Genomic DNA, 24,202 nt, shown 5'->3' on the forward strand with positions numbered 1-24,202 from the left:
AATTAAGACCTTGGCATTGTGATAAGGGTTGCAGCAGTTATGAAGCCAAAAATCAAAGGTGACAGCATAAGTCATTTTTGTGCTGCAGTGTGTCCTAGTGCCCTGCATGGAAAAGCACTGATGAAGCAAGGGCCCCAGTGACTCTCCCCTCCCCCTCCCAGACAGATTCATCATTGACATCTTATGTGTGTCCTTCCACACAAGTAATAAAATTCATGGGAATTGGATTGAAAAGTCCAGCCCCTGGTCTTGCTGCTGACCAACACAAAAGCAACATTCAGGGTTTTTGAGCAAGTTCTCTGGGGCAGGAACAGGGCAGGGTGCTATGGTTTTTCCTTTCTTCCTCTTTTGTGCTGCCTGCACTGTGCCCTGCTTCACGTGCTTTGCCCAGCTGAAGGCCACAAGGCGTGGCCTACTGCCTTGCATTTATTTATTTTATTATTTTATTTATTAAATTTATATACCACCCTTCCTCCCAGAAGGAGGAGGAAGGATTCGTAACTATTAGGAGTTAATTAGACTGATGGCTTTGTCAGTATTATCTGTTACTTCATACCCATTATTAAACCATGAATTACGGTATGCAAATTATATCTTTAAGTTGCTTTAAGTTTCATCATATGTAAGTTGCTTTATTCTCAAATATTTTCTTTTAAAATATCTTTTCATAATCATAGAACTGTGGAATAGTAGTATAAAGCCATCTAGCCCAATTCCCTGCTCAATGCAGGAATCCAACTTAAAGCATCCTTGTCAGGTGGCTGTCCAGCTGCCTCTTGAAGGCCCCCAGAGTTGGAGAGCCCATCCCCTCCCCTCCTGAGGTCATTGGTTCCTTTGTCGTATGGCTCTAACAGTTAGGAAGTTTTTCCTGATGTCCAGTCAAAATCTGGCTTCCTGCAACTTGAGCCCATTATTCCGTGTCCTGCACTCTGGGATGATCGAGAAGAGATTCTGGCCCTCCTCTGTGTGAAAACCTTTCATGTACTTGACGAGTGCTATCATATCTCCCCTCAGTCTTCTCAAGGCTAAACATGCCCAGTTCTTTCAGTCTCTCCTCATAGGGCTTGGTTTCCAGTCCCCTGATTGATGTATTTTTAGAGCTTCTGTTTGCCGCCCTGGGCTCCTGCTGGGAGGAAGGGCGGGATATAAATCAAACAATAAATAAATAATCCTCATTGCCCTTCTCTGAACCCGTTCCAGTTTGTCTGCATCCTTCTCAAAGTGTGGTGTCCAGAACTGGACACAGTACTCAAGATGAGGCCTAACCAGTGCCAAATAGAGGGGAACTACTGCTTCATGCAATTTGGAAACTATATTTCTGTTAGCGCAGCCTAAATAAGCATTAGCCTTTTTTGCAGCCACATCATACTACTGGCTCATATTCAGCTTGTGATCAACAAAATCCTTCTCGCTTGTAGATTTACTTTGATGCAGAGTCAGAATAAAGTATACACTGCTGTGGCTCTTTTTAGATTCCTTCAGTACCAATCCAACCAAAGACAGGCATAGTGAAGAAAATACATAAAACACAAAAATTTACATTGCTGGACCAGGCAAAGTTGGATCTCACTAGTTCAGCATCCTGTTTCTGACAGTGGCCAGCCATATGCTCCCAGGGAACCCACAAGCAGGGCAGGAAAGCATTGCCTTCTCCTGTTCTTTGTCCCTGGCATATGATATTCAAAGGTTCACTGCCTCTGAGCATGGAGGTTCCATTTAGTTACCGTGGACAAGAGCCAACTATGCATTTATTATGTGTCATGGCTAAATGGTGGGCAGCAGTCTGAGGTGAGCCAGGAACCAGAAGCTGTGGAACAAACCAGAGGTCAGAGCCAAAGGACAAACCAGTAGGTAGGACTGAGGACCAAAGAAGGTTGGAATATAATAATAATAATAATAATAATAATAATAATAATAATAATAATAATAATAATATAAAAAAGGTTTTATCTTGTTTTATTTCCTACAAATTCAATAAGCTGTGTACACTCCTTTCTTTTCTTTTTAAAAAAGCAAGATTCTAATGCTTACAGCTGTAATGAAACATTTGGAAGTGTCTAGGTAATGATGGTTGAAGTCTCAGCAGCTGGAATGGTTGCTGAATCAGATTTTCAGTGCTCCCCTCCTATGCTAAGCAAGACTCGGACGTATAATGCAAAATAGCAAAACTGGACAATTTCATACTGGTTACATAATCCAGCTACGATGTGCATATCATTTTTATACTTCTACCACTGAGTACACATTGTTCTTCAGAGGAAAGGTCTAGGCAATGCACAAGCTGGCAGAGGCTTTGGAAATGTTAGAAGAACATGACAGAAAAGCTTGCATCCCCCTGATTAGCAGCTAGTGTGGCTGTGGCCACTCTGAATGAGATGGAAGGTGAGGTCTCCTCCTACCAGGCTGGGGTAGAGGTATCATATTGGAGGGTGGCTCTGAGAGGCAGGGGTGCGGGGGTGGCAAAGTGTACACAGTGAGAATGTGCAGCACAGGGGAGGAGGAGGAGGAGGAAGAGGAGGAAGAGGAGTTCTCTGCATGTTTTCCTGCCCTGCTTTTGAAAGTACACCACAGTTCTCTAAGTGACTGAGGCAAAGGCATTTAGTCCGGAGCACCAAAATCACTTTGAGAGCCGAAGCCAGTTGTGGTCAGGGCTGTTCCAAAAATACCCGCTCTCTAGAGCTGTGAGACCTCATTCTCCTGCTGTCCTTGACCCCTCAGACTGGAATCATCACACATGCATCCTGCATGGGAAAGGATAGGAATCTACCCAGCAGTCACCACAGCTCTTGAGGAGCTGCATATCAGCAAGTCAAAGGTATAAAAAACAGGAAGCCCAGTTCCTACCACTGAGAGAAATGAGGCAAATTAAGTATATTTGCATCTGTCTGGTTCATTTTCCATATTTTATCCAACTTCAATGATTTAGATTCTCCTATATGTTGGCAAAGACCTTCCGTGGCGCAGAGTGGTAAGCAGCGGTAACGCAGCCGAAGCTCTGCTCATGGCCGGAGTTCGATTCTAACGGAAGGAGGAAGTCGAATCTCCGGTAAAAGGGGTCGAGGTCCACTCAGCCTTCCATCCATCCATGGTCGGTAAAATGAGTACCTGGCATACGCTGGGGGGTAAAGAAAGGCCGGGGAAGGAACTGGCAATCCCACCCCATATATACGGTCTGCCTAGTAAACGTCGCAAGACGTCACCCTAAGAGTCGGAAACGAGTCGCACTATAAAGTGCGGGGACACCTTTACCTTTTTATATGTTGGCATCTGGGGGCAAAGGGACACCAGAAGAGAAAGAGAGAGGAAGAGGAAGGGCAGAGAGACAGCCCCCAAGTTGGCTGGGAACTGTCCCTGTAGGTCAAAACCAGGAGATGATTATGCTGAGGATGCTCAGAGGAAAACTGGGAACCTTTATTCTTTAAAATATATTGAAATTATTTGTGTATTGCTTTTCTTTTCAAACAAATACCAAGGCAGTTTACAGAACAATAAAATGACAACAATATATAACAAAAATTTTAGCCTATAGGACAAGACGCTCCTCCCATGCCTGAAAACTACTACTATCGGTTTATCGCTAACTTTTCCAACAAGACCACACCTCTCACGGACTGCCTGAAGGGTTCAGGTCCCTTCCATTGGACTGACGCCACGCAATCCTTTGAGGAGGTGAAGGTCCAGTTTGCTTCTGAACCCATACTGCAACATGCGGATCCTACACACCACTTTGTGGTGGAGACGGATGTGTCGGACGTGGCCATCAGAGCGGTGCTTTTGCAACCAGCCCGGGGGGGGGGGGATCTGAGGCCGTGTGCATACTTTTAACGGAAGTTGACAAGTTCTGAGCAAATCTATACTATGTGGGGAAAAGAGTTGTTGGCCATCCGGGATGCTTTTGAGACTTGGCGACATCTTTTGGAAGGGGCACAGCATGAGATAGAGCTATGCACTTATCATCAGAACCTGGAGAGTCTCCACACCGCCCATAAGCTCCCCAGTCGCAGAATAAGAGGGCACATGCTCTGTCCTGCAAACTGGAATATCTGGAGAACCTGACCCTGAGACCACCACAACTCATTACACTCCTCGAGAAAATGGTGGCAGAGGTGTGCCAGGATTCCTGGGTGGAGGAACTGCACTCGGCACAGGAACTAGATCCTTTTGTCAAGGAGAAGCATTTGGAACTAGAGGGACAGCCTCCTGGAAGCTTACTTCATGCTGGGTGTGTGTGCTGTATTATTATGACGCTATGTACGTGCCCCCCGGGGACATGAGAGCCAAGGTCCTGTGCCAGTGTCATGATTCTCCCACTGCTGGGCATTTTGGAGTTTTTCAAACCTTGCAAGCGATTGCCGTGGGTTTTGGTGGCCCCAGATTAAGTAGGAGGTGGAGTGCTACATCCAGTCCTGCCCGACCTGTGCCAGAGCCAAACACGTTACGGGACGGCCAGCAGGACTCTTAGAATGACTCCCTACGCCCAAGGGTCCTTGGCAGATGGTGACCATGGATTTCATCACTGACCTCCCCTCCCAAGGGAAGACAACAGTGTTCATGGTGGTGGATGCTTTTACTAAAATGGCTCATTTTATTCCATGCTCGGGACTTCCAAATGCATGGGAGATGGCTCAACTGTATGTGCAGCACATTTACCAGCAGCACGGTCTGCCAGACAGCTTAGTTTTGGATCAGGGCCCACAATTTACGGCTCGCTTTTGGCGCACCTTGTGGCAACTCCTGCAGAGTGAACTGAGACTGTCATCGTCCCATCACCCACAGATGGACGGTCAGACTGAGAGAGTGAATGACACGTTGGAGCAATACCTTTGTTGTTACATCAACTACCAGCAAGACAACTGGGTCTCCTTTTTGCCCCTCACGGAATTTGCTTACAACAATACGGTGCACGCTACCTTGTTCTTTGCCAACTTGGGAGATCACCCTCGAGCCTTTGCCGCCCCTCACATCAATCTCGTCGTTCTGGCAGCCAAGGACTTTGTGCAAGAGCTTTGGGCTATGCAACAGTTGCTGAAGGAACAGCTAGAGAAGGCGAAGACTGACTACAAGAGAGTAGCGGATCAACATCGACAGGAGGGACACGAAATTTACATGGGAGATAAGGTATAGCTGTCCACATGCTATTTGCCTACTCGGGTGCATTGTCATAAACTGGAAGACAGGAAAGTGGGCCCCTTTGAAGTTGAAGCCCAGATCAATCCAGTGGCTTTTCATCTGAGGCTGCCTCCTTCCCTCAGGATACACCCAGTGTTTCATCGCTCCTTGCTTGCCCTGGAACAGCCCCCCGATCCCCACAGGATACCCAAGGTGCCTCCGCCACCCATAGCAGTGAATGGGCAAGAGGAATAAGAATTAGAACAGATTTTGGATTCAGGGAAGAACAGAGGCGACTTCCATACTTGATCCACTGGATGAGATATGACCAGGCGGAGTGCTTGTGGGAGTCAGCTGACAACATCCACGTGCCAGATCTGGTGAGAGAGTTCCATGATGCCTACCCAGACAAGCCCAAGCCTGGAGAGTGCGGGGAGATGGAGCATGGAGGGGGAGATGAAGTCACATCCCAGACGCAGGGAGAGGAGTCACAGGAGGACGAGGTTCCTGGGGGCGTTGGAGTAAGGGGACTCTGACAGCCCACAGACTCCCATGGCTGGCACCCCTATCGAGGCAGTTCCAGCCCCACCTGTGGGTCCCCCGCCTGAACCATTGGGAAGTGACCCTTCACTTGCGCCAACCCCACCTGTGCAGGAATCCCTGCCTGGCTCTTCAAACGCTTCCCCACCAATCAGCATCCCTCTTTCAGAGCCCACGTTGTCGCCTAGTGAAGCCCTGCTGTCGGATGGGCCGTCTGAGGCTCACTCCCCCTCGCCCCACATGAGGAAGTGCAAGAAGAGAGACTTTCAGAGGGGGGAACTCTGCCAGAGCCGTCATTTAAACGCGAAGACCTTCCCTACTTAAGCAGGTGCCTCCCAAGACTCTAGTGCTGAGTCAACTCTCCCCACATGCTGCAGAGACTGCTTAGGTAGGATAGCTAGGGAAAGTAGTGAGTCAGGATCGACAGGTTTAAGAAGCGCACCGCTTTGGATGTGACCATCACATTAATAAAACGAGAAACAGATCTCTGTCTGGTTCCTTCATCTCTGGGTTGGACAGGTACCAAAAAGAAGAATGCTGCTCAAGGAACCACCACCACTGAGAGAAGGGCAATTCCTCACAGCCGAACGAGTTTTGATTCCAGACATTCACATCCAACGGTCAAGCCTTCTTCCTTTCCACAGCAGCTTTCTGCAACCTGGTTCAGAGGTTGGACGGCAGATTCCTGTCATCCAACAGCACTGGGAGAGGGAGGGCAGGTAGAGGAAAAACCAAAGCAAGTCCCAGCTTTCAACAGATCTAAGGAGGAGATTGCCAAAGCTCCTAGACTTCTAGATCTGGATTGGAAAGGACAATCTCTGAGCCCATTGGCTCTCACCTGACTCTCAGATCTGCATCTCCACATGTACCCCCATCTAGTCAGGCACATGCCAGATGCACCTGTCTGAAGCCATTTTCCAGTTCTGAGAACCATCACTCCCCAAAGTTGGTCTCTTCTTCTGAGGAACATCTAACCAATATGCACACCCACCAATTCTCTTGGTTTTTAGGCTTGAGCATCAGCATTGCATGCAGAAGGTCCCAGGTTCAATCCCCGATATCTTTAGGAAGGGCTGGGAGATAACCCACTCTGGAACCCCAAAGAGCTGCTGCCAGTCAGTGTAGACAATAATGAGCTAGATGGACTAATGGTCTGACTCAGTAGTTATTCCTAAATTGCCGGCACCTCTTCCTGCTCCTACTCTGATGATGATGGTTACAATTGGGTTTTTTTTCCAATTCAACAATAACATGAACAATGACAACTCCACCTTTCAAGTCTGCAGTTATTATGAACAAGTGTTCTGGGGGACTTCACAGTTTTGAATTCCTGGGTAAACATAATTTTGAGTCCCCCTGCAGATGCCTCCCTTTGATCTTTCAATGGAGAGCCCCAAACTGAGAGCAAATTCAGAGAATGAAGGCATCTGTTTTTTATCTTTGGTAACTGGGAAACAGAAACACTCCCATGATATTTGACAATGTCTATCTTCAGCAAAGGTGAGGCTCTCAAGAAAAGGGATAGGTGATATCTTTGGACTAGGCAGGCTATGGACATTTCTTCTTTAGTCATCCTGCACAGTCAGATCAGCAGGCTCATCTATGGGGACAGGAACTTCCAGATGGCATCTCGCCTGGCATGCTATGGCACATTCCTTGCAGGTGCCCTTGAGGTTTTGTCATGTTATCCCTGTGGAATGCGAGTCTCTCTTTCCACTCTGCAAAGGTCATGTCAGAAGCTCCACAATAAATCTCCTTCCTGGAGTCTGGGACAGCAGTGGGGGAAAGAGCTACAGCGTGTCCCAGATGGCCCAGGGAAACAGAGGGCCCTGCACTGGTGAAGGATGCATGAAAGCTACCATGACAAGGACTACTGGGAGGAAGGGTGGGATATAAATCTAATAAATAAATAAATAAATAAATAAATAAATGGGTCCTGTGTAGAGATAAGCGGCCCAAAGGAAAACGCGGGAGGCCTGCCAGGTGGACTTTGTTAAGCCACATATTTAACTCCCACATTAGTTGCAAGAAAGCTCCGCCTAGCAGGTAACATCACCATTAGGCTTGGCAAACAACCGTTCTTTGAAAAGCTCCCCCTCTTCAGATTTAGTGGGTGCCTTTCCTTGCAGCCCTAGAGTGCCATCCCTGACACTTTGAGCCACCAGCCTGCATGCAATGGAAGCACATTGAACGTAGCGGGGGAGAAAGGCAAAGAGGAAACATGGAAACTTACCTTCCAGTCAGTGTCCACTGCAGAGAGGAAAGTATCTGAGTTCTCCTGGGAAGGAAACAGACCAAATCAACCATTACGTCTCATGGAGGCCCTGACAGCTCGTGACTTTCTTTTTGAGCCCACTCAGTGCACCCCCAGACTTGGGACATCATTACCACACTGGCTGTTTCCTGAAATGAGATTCCCACAGCATGCTGCCATGACAACTCTGGGATCCATTTTGACTCTACAGATCAGGTGTGGGGAACCTATGGCCCTCCAGATCTCCATTTGGAGATGCCATAGCCAAACAACTCCCAAGGTACCTCTCAGACTTGGAACTGAGGAGTAAGGGCAACTGCCCAGGAGAATCTCTGCCCACCTCTACAGCACAAACGTTGGGAGGAAGGCTCATGGGTCAACATGCTGGCCAGTGGTCATGGCGCATGCACCAAGTGGAAATGTGGAGCTCTGATGTGTGCTACTGTGAAGTACAAAGTGATCCACTCACTCTCTTGTCAAGCCAGGTCCTTTGAGAAACAATGTTAATTGGCCAGAATGTGGAATTTCACTTGCACACACCTAGTTGAAGTCAGCTTCAAATATAAATATGGAATATATTCATAAATGACAGATTTCAAGCTTATTTGTTATTGACATGGATCTTAAAGGTCCACACTGGTGGCACATTAGAATAGTCCCATCCACATTAGCATCCTGTCAGAGGCCCTTCTGCGAACATGTCCAGGAGAGTTCAGGTTTTTCCCTCAGGCCCTTTAAAGAAGGAATGGAGGATGACGGGCAGGGACCCACTTCCTGCATTAGCCTAATGGCCACAGGTGCGGCTCTCTCTATACACTTCCTGTGAGTTGTCAACTGGCAGGCTATTCGGTACCCCCAGGGGCTGGATTTGGCTCTGGGGCCACAGGCTACAGATCCCTAACGTAAAGCATCTCTGAAATGAAAGTGATGTATGCCTAACCGGTCCAAAGTAATACTGACACATATGTCAGGACAAGCATCTTAAAAATATACAGACCTTATTAGAACAGACAAAAGGCCTATCTAGTCCAACATACTATTTCCACAGGAGCCAATCAGATGCATCCAGGAAGCCCTAAACCCAAAACCAGGGCTGGAAAGCTGGTATGTAGTGCCAAATTGCCTCTGAAGTGAGAGGTCTTAAGATGCCAGTTGGGTACTTGGAACATGGAATGGCAGCTTTAGTTGCATGATAACATCAGTTGCAGAGACTCCAAGTGTCTATTCCAGTGAACAGACAAATCTAGGACTTAGGTCCACCATTTCTCTCTCTCCCCCTTCTCCTCTGTTCCCCCAGGTCCTTTTCTGTCCCTCACACAGCCAGACTCTCTGTCGTTTTCCAACTGACCCTCCCCTCCCTCCCTGCTTGCCCCTCACTCTCACCCCACCCAACATTCTACTCAACCTCCCCTTCCACTTAATCTTCTCTCACAACAGGCTTGTACTGAGCATGTGCAAGGGACACCCTAATGAAATCCCACTGGCTAACAATGGCCACAAAAATGCCTTTTCAAAAAAAAAAGAGAGAAACTTGTTACATTACTATTAGACAAAAGCCCATACTAGACATTCCGCTTGACCAAATGCAACAAACCATTCCCCAAAACGTTAAGTACAAATGGGGATATCACCCCAGAGAAACACACCCCAGCAAAGTCTATGGAAGAAAAACACTCAACATGCCAGAATCTTCCATTAAATGTTTAACTTGTCAAAATAAGCCATTTTTTATTCTTTCTACCCCACATTTGGCATTATCCTCAAACATACCTCTGCTACACTGCTCCTACACTAGAGGACTGGAAAGCAGCCAATGTAAAACCAGTTTTTAAAAAGGGACCCAAGGAAGACCCACAAAATTACAGGCTGGTTAGCTTTACATCTGATGAAGGTAAGTGGAAGGAAACCATTTAAGATAAAATTATCAGACATATAGAAGTAGTAGTCTTGCTGAAGAAGCATCATCATAGCTGCTGCAAAGGCAAATCCTGTCTCACCAATCTTTTAGCATTCTTTCAGCATTCTTGTTCAACAACCATGTGGAAAAGGGAGATCCAGTAGACACTGTATACTTGGACTTTCCAAAAGCTTTTGGTGAATTCCCTCACCAAAGTCTCCTGAGTCAACTTAGCAGTCATGGCATAAGAACAGAGTTCCCCTTATGAATTGGTCTACAGAAAATGAAGCAGAGAGCCGGAATAAAACTGACAGTTCTCACAAGAGTGTAATCAGTGTGGTCCACCAAGGATATGTATCGGGGTGGTGATTTTGAACTTGGTCATAACTGACCTGGAGTCAGGGATAAGCAGTGAGGCGGCCAAGTTAGCTGATGACACCAAATTATTCAGGATGGTAAAAACAAAAAGGAATTGTAGAAAGCTCCAACAGGATCTCTCCAAAATGGGTAAACAAACATCAAAATCACACAAGCAGCTTGTAACGAAACCACTTGTTGAGAACTGTTATTAAATGTGTTACAGTTTTGAAGGAGTTAATGGAATGCCTGGGAGTATGAGTGATGATGAGTGGGAGGGGGCGTGTGAGACATCTAAGGGAGGTTTGAATAAAAAGATAGTCAGGAATTTTTGCTGTTGGGATCTGGAGTGGGCAGAGGGAGGTTGTGTTGTGGGAATGGGTGGGGTGGAAAAGGTGGATTACATATTAGTGAGAGGGGGTAGGACAGGTAGGGGAGAGAGGGACTATACATCAATAAACTATTTAACATCTTGTATTATAATAAAGTTATTTGGTTCGTTTAAATTCCTGCACGTCTGCTTGGTCACGTCTGCTACCATATTGGGGGCCCTATTCAGTTCCTGTACCTACATCCTATTGTGCTAACAGGGCACAACAGTGGTCACCTTTGGGTGGGACAAAAGGTGGAAGGGCTGAAGCTTGTGGGGCAGAGGGCACATCTGACCCAGGCTGAGGCAAGCATCCCGCTGGGTGGGGATTTCCTGAGCCAAGTATGGGGTGTCAGGAGGGATAATCCCTACTGAAGAGCGGGCTCACAACACAGCTCAATGTAAGTAAGTGTAAAATGATGCACACTGGGGCAAAAGTCATAACTTCAAACATACACTGATGAGGTACGAACAGGCAGTAAGTGACCAGGAAAGAGATAATTGCATTATCTCCATATTTGTGGTAGGGATGCAGGGAGAAAATGTCATTCAGTCATATGTGGTAGAGCTGCTCTTTTGTGCAGGACTTCTGGGATAATAGTTTGGGATATAATTTCACATATTTGTACCAATTACAATGGAGCACCAGAATGAATTGATTCATAAGAAGTTGATCCTTTTCTTGACAGCAGGAGCCCAAATGGAAATTGTGCATTTTTAGAAAAACCCAAAGGGGTTTAATTTCACTGCTGCTGGCAAGTGGGTATCTGTTTTCTCTCTAGGCTACCCCCACTAAACAACCCTTTCACATTTCCAATTTTAATTGGCTCAACCTACTCCCATTCTGGACATAGTGATATGGCACTTAAATTTGGGGTTAAGTCCTTGTTAAGTTTCTGTTTCTCCTTAACTGCCAGGTTCCTAGGATGAATCTTTGACCCTCCTATGTACTTTTAACCATACAGTGCAGAACTCCCCTTGTAATTTTATCCTTCCTGTGCAAAAGAGCCTCCAAATTAAAAAACAACCATTTTACAACCCAAGTCCTATGACCCCAAACCAGTGAGTCCTATTCCTTTACACAGTAGAAGGATAATCTGTCAGAATTTGGGAGACAGAGTACTCTGAAAAGCTAATGAAGCACAGCAGGCTGGTATGTGAGCATTCACATTAGAGATCTGATTTTTCTAACTAACCCATTCAGCTTCCCTTCAACTAATCTCAAAAGAACATTTCTCCACATGTTCCAACTTCCTAAGTAATTTCTCATTCACATATCTTTTGAATTTCAGAGCATCATGGACACTGGTCCCAGTGCAGCTTGACAACACTTGCACCTTGTACCAGTCCTTGAAAGAATGTATATTTAAGACAAGTGTTGCTTGACATCTTGCAATGCCATGCACTTACCTGCTACCACTTGGTTTGCCATTTATTTTGCACCAACTGCGAGCTAAGGGCTATGCTATGTGATCCTGGGTCTAGTAGGCCTAAAATCACACACTATAAAGGAAAAGGACTCACCATTTCAGTGTCCTGCCCCCGAAGTAGCGGCTTCTCTTCAGTAAATCGCTGCTCATGCAGACCGGCCATGGTCACTTCCTGTAGCAAAAGTCCTGCACAGGGAAGAAAGCAAGCACAGGGGTCATCACAGCCCTGGGCAGCCCAAATCCTGACTAAGGCTTAGAATAAGGCTGCTGGGGCTGTGGGAATCCCAAGCATGTGGCTGATGCCCTGTTCAAGAGACATTGTTGCTCTTCCTCCCAGTGTCACCTCCAGAATAATTTCTCCTTATTTGGGGATGAGGGGTCTGGAGAGCTGTGGCCATCAGTGGAAGCTGGCCCAGTTTTGAGATTTTGGGGGTGGGATTTTAAAAATTGCTTGACGTTCTCATTGGGGCTACTGGGGCATAGCCCTCCCAATGAGAATGTCAAGCAATTTTAACCCCCCATCTCAAACCCACACACTCTTGTTGCACACACATTCTGTGCTTCTATTTGAACTCATAGCAACATACATGTCAATCTCTTGTTCTGTGGCCAATCAGCTGCTTGTTCTCTGGCCAATCTGCTCTCGGCTCTCTGCTCCACTCAACCAATCCTAATCCAAAAGTGTAGCTATGGCAAAGAGGTCCCTCCCCTTGGTCCTCTTGCTTATCAGTCCTCCCAGGAAGGCATCTGTTGGTCGGAGGCCTCTCTAACACCCCAGGAGAGCAAATGAAGGAGGACGTAGGGAGGAGCCTGGGCTGCTTGGTAGTCTTAGCCGCGTATATCAGGTTGACATTTTGGTTCTGAGCATGGTCAGATATATACAGACATATCAGTGAGAGGAATGATGGCAAACTACTCTAAAAGCAGGTTTGGTTTCATTATGGGCTAGCCTGGCCCCTACTGATTATAGGGGGTTGGGAAGGGAGAGGTGATTCCTCTTGGTGGCAAACTGCCCCTAAAAATGTCTGGCTGACATCATAAGGGAGGGGGGGATCTGATTTTGTCATAGGTTGGACTGGGCCTTTTTATTGTCAGGGTGAGGGAAGAGGAGATTCTTTGTGGCAAACTGCCCCAAAAATGTATAGGAGGCTGGGCCCAATAACGTATAGGACGTTGGGCCCAATGTCCTGTAGGACCCTGCAAAGTTGCATAGCAGAACTGAGAGTTTTGAGTGAGCTTATGTATGTGTGTTTGAATCTTTGCTAAGATTCTACCTTCCTTGCAAATTAGTCAGACAGAGGCTTTAAGCTTTAAAATAAGAAATAACTACTTTATTCTGGAAGTACATACTTGATAGGAAAGAGTCCTATATCTACTAACCAGCTAAGTTGAAGCAACGAGCACTGCGCCCAGTACTCGCCCTCATGCTGGATGAGAGGGAGAGACAAAGGACAGATGTCTGCTCCCCTCTCGAGAGAAAGAAGAAGACTGGGAAGGAGGGAAGGAACTGGGATCAACATCCTCGGCATATCAGTCTAGCAGGAAGGGAGAGACAGCAGGAGATCAAAGGGACAGGGACAGCCTAGCAACCAAGAGGTCTCCTCTCTAGCTACCCTTTTTAACTCCTCCCAGCCTCAACCCACAAGTTGGAGTTGAACCTCATACATTCCAACAAAATGTTTGGTTGGCACGCCAAGTGTGTGCGTGTGAGGAAAAAATCTGGTTTCTTCGTGGGCTGGACCTGGAATGGACTTTTTATTGTTAGGGTGGGAGGGAGGAGATTATCGGTGGCATAAAGTACCCCAAGAATGGACTGGCCTGGACTGGACTTTTTAAATTTTATTTTATTTATTTATTTATTTAAAGTATGTGAAAATTTTATATGGGCTTATGCAAGATAATTAAGAATGTATTCTACGCTTTTTTATTTAATTAAAATAATTATAAGTACTTTGAAAAAGACCAGAAGTTTATTTTCTTTCTGAACCCAGGATTTGTCTTTCATGATGGGGGTTGGGTGAGAAGAGAGGAGTTGATATCCCGGCATTGGCAATCCAGTTAGCAGGGCACATGTGGGGCTGTTGCACACTTCCAGCCCCAATTTCACTTTGAGTGGGGAGGTGGAACCTGTGTAGATGTGGTTGATCAAAAGAAGGAGTTTTGAGTTAAGCAAATCCCTGCTTTTATAAAAATCAAGAGACTTAAATAAATTTTGTGTGAATGTCTGAGACCCTGCACCAGTGGAAAAGTGGAGGAACTTGTGAAAGGGCCTGCTACAGTGTTTAAAACTGATCATATGGTGTGAAGGACTCCTTTTTCTACTATTTTAGCTTCTTGTTTCCCCCCATATCTTTTTCTTTGAGCAATAAGAGCTTACAGTTAACAGTATTGGTTTTATTTTTTTAAAAAAGAAACTCTGGAGATCTTTTGGCAATAACTATTCTCCACAATACTTAAATATACTGCTCCAGCCAAGGAGGTTTTTTCTGTGTAGCAGGGAATAAGCCAGGCATAGCTTAAACAAAACATAATAATTCTGAACATAACATTTGGTGTTTTCTCCACAGAAGTCACACATAGTCTCACAAATGTAATGCTTAACTATACCAAGGAGGAGGTATGATTTAGCTGTAGTAACTCATAATCCTATTATTTTTACTTAGAAGCCCCACTGTGTTTATTAAGTGGGTGTAGAACTGAACCCTGGTGTTCTAGGTCCTAGTCCAACACACTAACTATTATATTTATACAATTACAGATGCTTGTTTTGAATATGTTTTAATTTTAAAATATATTACCAAGTTGTTCAAATGTCTGTTTTACTCTTCACTTGAGTTCTCTGTATGATTTATGGCTGGCATCAGGGGAGAGCAACACTCTTGTGCCTTTAACAGCTATGTGGCAGGCAGAAATTATGAATTAAAAGTGCATTTGGATGAACTTGAACTATTTTGTTCCTTTTTAAAATAAATTTTCCAAGCACTGCTGGGTACTAATACAGTCCTCTTCATCTTATTTAGAAGTAAATTCCACTGTATTCTGTGGGGCTTACTCATGAGAGCAAGCACAGTACTAATGCATGGCCCATTAAATGGTTGTTTCCAGCAACTCACTCACTCACTCTGTGTGCGTTTTAAACAGGATTGAGAGCGCATTACTGAATGAGCAGAGATCTAGTTTTCTGTTCACTACTGTTCACTGTATGACTTAACTGTGTGTACATTCATGAGAGCAAGCATAGAACTACAGCTCTGTTAGGTGCTAAGTACTACTAAAACTGCAATGTTTAAATGTCCAATATTTCTTTGCAAAGGTGGAGTATAGGGAAAGATCCAGAACAGGTGGAGACCACACAATGTTTCCTCCATCAGAGAAGCAACTGTGACAGCAGCCAGAATCCCTTCTGAACCAAAGTAAGATGCCTTACAGTTTAGTTAGGTGCTGAATGCAAAACTGGAATGCTTAAGTATCCACAGTACATTAGCAAGTGAGAAGGATGGGGAGAAAACCAAAATTTGGCCAGTTTGCCATGACCTCATTGGCCACACCCCCATAGCAGTCCTACCATGTCTAATGGGCACCAGCCACCACCAGCTGCCATCATTCCAAAGCTGGGACCAGGAGGTGGCATCCTGGAAGTCTGCCAGGCAGGGATGTTTGAAGACTGAGAGGCTGGGGGGAGGCTCACTGGAGAGCCCTCCTTCCTTCTCTTCCCACGAGCTGTTTGCCAATGCTGATATGCAAATAGGCATTTCTATCCTATCCTTGTACAACTCAGGCTTGCAGCAAATTAAAATCACAACATCTGATGTGTGAGACCCAAAGTAACTCTTGCCCTGCCCCATAGAGGGACTTCCATCCAAGCCAAAGTATGTAGAGGAATGCGGAAGAAGACCTGGAGTATGATGACCCAAAGAAGGAGGAGGAGGAGGAGGGGGAAGAAGAGGTGGTGTTGGTGTTTGAGGGCAACATAGGCAGTTCAGAATTTAAGACTCTCAACAGTTGGAGGAAGGGTTCAAAGGAAACACCCACTTCTCAAGGTCTGTTGGTGTCTGTGGCAAGCAATCCAAGTCCCCCCTCCTTAGGCAAGACCAAGGTCCTCTTATGCAGCTCCCCTTTAGTTCAGTGGGGCATGCCTGGTGGATTGTGCCCTCAGGATCAGCCCCATCTGCCTCCTGCTCTGCTACCTTTAAGAGCTCCACAAATTAGACACTTGAAGTCATCTGACTTCAGAAGAAAACATCTAATTCATGCCAATGAAGGTGTTTCTTCCAGTGCAAATTGCAGGCACAGGAGGCCCAACTTGGGATGGGGGCAAAGGATGAAAGCCCCTTACCAGAGTCCTTATCCAGGCTGGGGACTCATGCCTGCTATTTGCTATTTTCAAAAGCCATTCACAGAATTGTTAATTGGATATACCATGTTCCAGTTTTTGCCATTCAGTGCTGGGGTTGGGAGGACTAGTTTGAAGTGCAGACTTGCAAGAAATAATATTTATTTCTGTGCTGTGAAAAGTTTCAACTGCTGATTTCTGTAGACTGAGATGCTGTTTAAAAGTACAAGAGCAGTCCAGGCTATGTCTTCTGGCCAGCTGGCAGCCTTGCTTTGCAACACTCCTTCTGAACGGCTTCCAGAGTCCAGAGAACCAGCTTCTGCTTGGAAGCCCAGAAATGTGAGGCTTTTGTGTGCTGCAAGTGATTAAATGGGCGGGGGAGTGAGAGCAGGTAGCCAGGCCTTTATAAATCCATAAATCTGAACTCCTGTCTCCCCCCTCACTTTAAGCCTAAGGGATCACTGTAAAAGTTAGTGATTGTGATGTATTTTATTGTATCTATGGTATTTTATTATTATTTCTCTGCTGCTCTTCGGCCTCCTTCAGGCAGAGAAGCAGCACAAGGCTTCCGAGTCCACTGGAGGGGCATTTTTCTAGGACTCTGGTGGCCATCAGATATTTTGGACTATGACCCATAAGAGCCCCTGCAACTTATGGCTGTGCTGGCTGGAGCGGATGATAGTGCAAAACATCTGGAAGGCACCAGATTGGTGAAGGCTGCTGTAGTGTGACAAGACTGGTTAATGGATTGGTTACTCACTTAAAAGCCAGACAGTGAGTCCATTAAACTGTATGAAAGCCCTGGTTTTTTAAAAAAAGGTCCCAGCCTCATGCAAGCTTTGTAAGAGGGCAACTGGCAATGCCTGGACAAAGACAATACAATTCCCCATCCAACGAGATACTATGATCCTCTGCCCCAGTGTTCTGCTCCCACTACTGTCCCTGGAGACCTTGCAGGTGTCTCTATCAGCAAAGGACAACCAGTTAACATCCATTGTTGTTGTTGTTGTTGTTGTGTCGCTTTTCTCCCAAAAACAACCCTAAGTGACTTACAATGACGTGCTGCCAGGGCCAGATGCAAAGGTGCAAGCCAAAGACAGACACTGTGTCACATGACCCCTGGATTGTCCTTGACTCTTCTCTGTGCAGATTGCAACAGTGGCTTAGAGAGAGAGAGAGTGCTGCTCCTTCAAAGTAGAAAGAAGCTGCAAGGGAACCTTTGCTGCCTGTTTACAGATAATTGGCAAGAAGTCAAGTTTCCTGGTGATGAAGGAGAATGTCTCACACCAAGAAGAAGTATTTCTTGCATTGCAGTTAATAATACCATCAGCTTTGCCTTGCAAAGTCTTCTGGCTTTATGAGAAGCAGCTAGGAGGGGTGGGGCAGGTTTAACCAGATTATAAAAAACACTCCATGCTTCTTTCTGTTCATTAATGCACTATAATTTGTTCTACTTGTATTTTATTTATTGAGGAAGGTTGTTTTATTCCATGTTCATGTATTTTTATTATGTTATGAATCACTAAGATCATAAGATACTCTGTCCCTGCTCCATTGAGGAGCCCCGTGCTTCAGAATATATTATTATAATGGTCATTTATAGACCACTTACTATCAAACAGACCTCAAAGAGGTTCACATTAAAGAACAACAGGTATATAAGTCTACAATTGCAACAATTTAAGAAAAAAGAAACACCAAGTACATAGATATACAACATAATATCCATATATGTAACAATAATATCAATATAAAATGTAAAAAAGAAAGATATATTGGTATGTAAACATAAATCAAGGTCTCAAAAACATTCTACCCACACAACCACTGTCACAATCTCTCATCTTCATCAAGTACCCACACTTACATACACAGTGAATACTGTACACTGTTACACAAGACTAAGAACCCAGCCCTGGGGCCTCTCTAGGCAGCCACGAGGCACATGCAAAGAGCATGCTCCAGGGTGTGGATGATTGCTCCGGGGTAACAGGGGTGCTGTCACCTGCTGAGGCAGGGCAGAGCCCTAGGAGGAGAGCACCAGCAGCTGTGCACAGAGGCAGAAGGAGCACACCAGAGTTTGCCCACAGGCCATCCTGTGTTGCTGGCACCACCTGCAGGACTGGCAGATGGGGTCTCAACCCATCTGCTTCTTTCCAGCAAGCAGGCGGACACCTGGTAGAGACAGCCCCTGCAAGTCCTGACCCCCACCCCACTGCACACAGTAGCTGCACACGATCCCTCTTCATCCACACTCACAGACTGAAACCCAGAGCACAACCCTCAGGGGACATCTAGTGCATGAAGCAATTGGGCACAAGAAGATGTCATGATGTGGTATGCAACGGCACAGTGCTTGGTGCCAAGGGGGGAGGAGTTGTTCAGGAGGCATTTTATTTTATAATTTATCACATTTTTATAAGCCGCCATCTGGGACACAGCCCCATGGTGGACTGCATTTCATAAAAACACACTAAAATTCAAAAGCAAACAATTTAAAACACCAGCAGTATAACATGTATTCCTGGCAGCTTGTCTCTTCATTGTGGCCCAGAGCTCTGCACATTTCTGTGGGCCCTGATGAGGCAACCATCCAGGCCACTAGCAGCCACTGTTTTGCTGCATTGGAAAGCCCCAGCCAAGTAACGCGCAGGGTGCCGATTCACTGCACACCAGAGAGGATTTATCATGGTGAGCAGAGAGCATACCAAGACAGAAAGCCGTCTAAACGGCTTCATTAGAAATTCATTAGAAACAGTCCTGTGTCCCCTACCAGTCAGCTTTACGTTTGTCAGCTTGCTCTGGCTTTCCAGCACTGCCTCCCAGTCATGGGTAAAACTGCTTGCCCTCAATGATCGTATTGACCAAATACAGAAAATGACTTGGCCCCATATTTCAACATACTGTGAATCTCAGCTTTTGTTATTTCAAAAAAGTAAGTTTCTAGCTCTGAAGAAGTTGAACTTATGTGGACAATATCTGGTGAATTCTCAGAGACTAGGCAGGGGCTGGGAAGCATTTCTGATGGTTATCGGCTGAGGCTTCAATAGCAAGCAGTCTTGTCATGGTGTTAGCCCTCCTGCCTTCTAATGTCTGCATAGTGGTGACATGTGGAGCAGGCAACTGTGCTGGGGCTAGGGGCCTTCTGCAGATGAGCAGCATCATTGTTAGGTGCACCAATGAAGAAGTCTGCAAAATGAGGGAAATGTGACCCACTGGAGGCCACTGTGAGTCCTGGAGGGTGAACAACTCAGCAGGAAGAGGAAGCAAGAGAGAAATGGCAGCTCATTAGGACAAGAAGAAACCAAGGAGCTCAGAAGTTTGCTGGGCAAGTAGGATCCAATGGGGCTGGACCCTCAGCCACAGGAAAAAAGCCCAGGGATTTTCTGCCAGGAGGAGGAGACTGGTTGGGGAGGGAGTGATGAAAAGAAATAACCTGAGCACCAAGGGTGGGCATCGGAGATTGAGAGAGAGAGAAGGTGGAGGCTGCCACGGTCCAGGGCAGCTCTGCACCGCTGTGGTTCTGGCTGGCCCGTCAGTATTCTGCCAACTGCATGGGTTGGAAAGAGCAGGAGGCCTGGGAGGAGGAATTTCCCCCTCCACCTAAAGCAAGATCAGGTGGGATCTCAGAAGTTGTTGGCTTTCTCCCTCATGACCAGGAGCTAGGCAAGGAAGTAACTACTGCCTTTCTGTTTCTAAGTCCTTCATAAATACCTTATTTCCCTCCTACCCGCCTGCTGGCTTCTTTGAGTAGAACATCCACCACGGAACCCTATGATGAGGAGTTGCCTGTCATAAGCCCCATGGTGACAGTGCTTGCACCTTTGCAACATCAAAGAGGATGGTGGTGCATACCTCTCAGATCCATGACATTTGCAAGGCATTCTGAGGTACATCACTGGAGCTCTTGGGGTGACAAGTCTTGACCCTGACTAGAATCACTTCACATGTCGTCATCACTTCACATACTGTGAGAGAGATTAGGCTGACTGGCCTAGTATCATCCAGTGAGCTTCATGGCTGAGCGGGGATTTGAACCCTATTGTCCCAGGTCCCAGTCCAACACTCTTGACTATACATGCTTTCCAAACAAATGGTATGGGCCTCAAGACTCCTCCATTAAAGAGGATGGGGTCTTTCTTCCTGGAGCTTGCATCATGTCCCCTGTGCTTGGGTTCCAGTGTTGCCCTGAGGATTGCTTCAGATTCAGTCACCCCACTTGGGAGGAGCAGAGTCCTCGGCACCCCTGTCTACCCCTTGAGGGTGTGGCTCTCCCATCATCCCCTGCAGCTTCTCCTAATCCATAGCCATGCAGGAGGATGTGACCAACCACAAATTCATTTGTTACTGGCCTTTTGCATGCAGAAAGCTCTCTGGGGAGAGGTTACCGGCTCTGTGGCTGATGTTCCTGTAGCGTACTAAACTGCTCTGATTTTTAATGGTATCATCTTAAAACAGGAGGGAAACCTCTGGCTCATTGGCCTATTTAGACCCCCCAGTCCTCCCACTGGGCCCACAAGGACACTTCGGCCAAACCATGCCCTCCTGCCCAACACCTGACATCATATACAAGATCAAGTGTGGGGCAGGTGGAATCCTGGCTCAGCCAAAAGGGTCTTGCAGGACCCCCTTTGATGGGCTGCACAGGACAGCCCATGAGGAGTGGAGAAAGTAACGTCCTGACCTGCCAGCCAGCCAGATTTAGTTGCCCACCTGTTTTAACTGTGTTGCTGGAGTTTGATTGATTGACTGACTGCAATGAAGTCCAAAGGCAGGAAGAGAAAGTGGGCAAAGCAAGGCAATTAGCATTTTATAGGTTAAGGCAGTGATTCTCAAACGGTGTGCCGGGGCACACTGGTGCACTGCAAGAGGTGGCTAGGTGTGCCGCGAATATTATGAAAGCATATTATTAAGTTATTTTTATTCATAGTTTAAAATATATTAATATATTTTTAATTTTGTACACGAAGTGTGCCAGAACATTTTTTATATGTTTTACAGTGAGCCGCAAACCAAAAAGATTTAAGAACCACTGGGTTAAGGCAAGGAGTGGGCCCCATGCGCAGAAGAGAGGGATTTATATCCCACCCTTCCTCCCAGTAGGAACCCAGGGCAGCAGACAAAAGCACTAAAAACACTCTAAAACATCATAAAGATAGACATTAAAACGTATTAAAGGAAAACATCTTTAAACACATCTTTTAAAAAAAGCTTTAAAAACATCTTTAAAAGCAATTCCAACACAGACTGGGATAAGACCTGATACGTGGCCCTCTTTGCCTCAGGTAGCAAGGCCAGGCAGGCGGGCCTTGCTCCAGACTGTCAGGCTGTCCCCTCCCCCCTCAGTCAACGTTACATTTTATTTCATTACCACCAATCAGGACATAGAATTTTGGCAGGGACAGGAGAAGCTGCATGTGCCAACATTCTTTTCCATACAACTATTCATAGCTAAGGAATACTTCACTCCTAAGGCGGACGACGGTGAAGGCAGAATTTATTACTCAGAAATAAGTGAGCATTTCTGCATTTCTGAGTTGTTCTCCTAAGAGGGGGAAGGTCATTCCATGCTTTGAGGCAGTTGACATTAAGGCCCGCTTCTAGGTGGAATATGAAGCCAGTTCCACTTACATGCAATTGGCAGGTATCTGAGCTATTGGCGGCACATGCTAGCTAGAGCTGATGGGAGCTGTAGTCCAAAACAGCTGGAGGGAACCAGGCTGCTCTAGGCTACAGGTGCGCTTATCTTTCACAGGCTATTCAGAGGCATGTTGAGCTAGCTGAAGAGTCTGAAGCTTCAGGGCGTGTTACAGTAGGCAAGCCTGAAGGTTAAAGAAAAATGGACCAGTGCTAAAGATTCTCTCTGTCAGAAAGGGATGGAGTGTGGGCAATAGATGAAGCCAAGAAAAATGTATATGCTCCCACCCAGGTGTGTAGTCCTGTCGGGGTGCCATCCCGTTACTTTTTTGCAGGTGGCCTCCTTTGCTCCACCACCCGGCCATCACAGAGAAGGACAAGGCAGGAGAGGGCCCCCAGGCTGAACGATAGAGCAGAGGCCTCTGCAATAGCCTCCTCAGCAGGGTCAGACTGCAGAGGACAAAGAGGAAGAGGAGGTGCCACACCACAGGGCAAAAAACATGCTGTAGGCTGGGATGGGCAAAAAATCTGCCTAATTCTGATCATGGAGGGGAGGGGATCTGAATTAAGCAGATATTTGCCTGCAGGCTGTCTCTTGCCCTGCAGTACGGTGCCTCCTTTTCCTGTTCTTGTTTTGGAGATGCTGTAAAAGAAGGGTATGATCCACACTATCAAAAGCCACCAAGAGGTCTCAGAAGATCTTCTGACACTGTATTACATCTGTCAAACTCAAGAGCACCCTTTACCAAATATGCCTTTCAGATATTGTGGGCTGCAACTCCCATCAGCTCCAGCCAGCATGGCCATGCTCAAGACAAAGATAATCCAGCAGGACTTTCATGTCCCCTGCCTCAGAGTCGAAGTGTCAGCATGGGGAGGATTCAGATGACACATCAGTCGCCGCACTTCTGTTATCCTCAGAGTCAGTGGATGATTCTTTTGTTGCTTCTGCTGCTCCAGTGCCATGCAGGAGCCAAGTCTGAAGAATCATGGGCTTTTTAAGGACTGCTGACCCCCTCCACAGTAGCAGGAGGCAGCCACTCGTACAGAAGGCCTTGCTCAGCCTTTAGGTGACTCTGATCCTTGGCGTGACTAACTCAGCACTAGGAGCTGTCCAGGGTCCTGAACTGCCTTCCCTTGGAAGAGGCACTGGATCACTACTCCCACCCTGCAAGCCCCAGCCGAACAGGGTAAATGCAACCATTCCTGTTTCTGTTCCATACACAGAAGCGAAAGAGGGTCAAGGAAAGAAATGCCTTGAATGGTTCTGCAGCTACAAGTCTAAACCTGGACAAGTCACCTTAATCAGTGGAGCTGGTTTCTCAAGATACCTTCTCGAGGACAAATCACCACTTCCTTAAGAGAAGACAGGACATACACCCCACCCTGCAATTGTTTTGGCCTGTAGCTTCACAAGCTGGTTATTTATGGCTTCCATCATCCATGAGGAACAGGGATCCAAATGATGTGTTTCAGCCTTCACAGCACCAAGCAACCAGTCAATGTCATTGAGAGGAACCAGAGTGTAGTGACAGTGTACAGTAGGGCCCTGCTTTACAGCACTTTGCTACTGCAGCGGTCTCAATTAGATGGAATGAGACTAAAGCCCCACTCATACGGCGCTTGTTCCACCTTTACGGCGGTTTTTGGACATCGCACGCCCTTCCATTCAATGGGTTCCGCTTTACAGTGGGGGTCCAGAACATAACCCGCCGTATGAGTGGGGCCCTACTGTAATGAGCTAAGCAACAGTATCATGCCAGTGTTTCTGAGTCCCCCCCAGTCGATTCTATATAAACTGTGGTGTCCAAATTAGGGTGGTGCCAAGTGATTTTATTTTATCCAGGAAAAAAAGTAAAAAAAGGTCGCCATGAGCTAGTGATGTTTCCCCTTCCAGTGGCATAACTTTGGTTGCTAAAATGCCCCTCAGCTCCCAGATTCAGTTGATGCAATCTTGATGGAGAAGAAATTGCTTCCATCATGACCACCTCAAAGGCTTTGCAAGTGGACTCTTTGGCATGCTTAATAAAATTCAGCCCAAGTCTGAACACCACCACTTCTTGAGCCACAGTCAAACTGCCCAGAACCAGTTTGCCACCCCTGTTAGAGTGGGGGACTGAAAACAGAGTAATGGAAAATTGACCAGCAGATGCCAAACTTGTTTTTTTAAAAAGTTTTGTCCACCCTAAGCTCCTACTCATGGGCTGGTATTGAAACTATTTTTAATCTTATAGCTGAACTATCATGATAAGGTTTTATCGGCTGTCAATTTGTA

The 24,202-nt window shown here is 46.3% G+C and overlaps 1 protein-coding gene across 4 annotated transcripts in view; it reads right to left on the bottom strand.

Annotated features, from left to right (window-relative positions):
• Positions 1-24,202, bottom strand: part of NDRG4 (NDRG family member 4) — a 102,302-nt gene that overhangs the window by 75,050 nt on the left and 3,050 nt on the right. For 3 of the 4 annotated variants that reach the window (XR_009758797.1, XM_061593649.1, XM_061593647.1), the window contains exons 2-3: positions 12,052-12,143; positions 7,883-7,927 (exon numbers count right to left, since the gene is read on the bottom strand). Coding sequence is in view for 3 of the 4 variants with exons in the window: in XM_061593649.1 (XP_061449633.1) it covers positions 7,883-7,927; positions 12,052-12,120 (114 nt within the window). In the remaining variant the exon portion in view is untranslated. Of the gene's footprint in view, positions 1-7,882; positions 7,928-12,051; positions 12,144-12,544; positions 12,600-24,202 lie in introns of those variants that run through there. The other variant, XM_061593648.1, reaches the window with a different exon arrangement.

This window comes from Rhineura floridana, chromosome 13, assembly GCF_030035675.1.
Source record: "Rhineura floridana isolate rRhiFlo1 chromosome 13, rRhiFlo1.hap2, whole genome shotgun sequence".
Taxonomy (NCBI): Eukaryota; Metazoa; Chordata; class Lepidosauria; order Squamata; family Rhineuridae; genus Rhineura; species Rhineura floridana.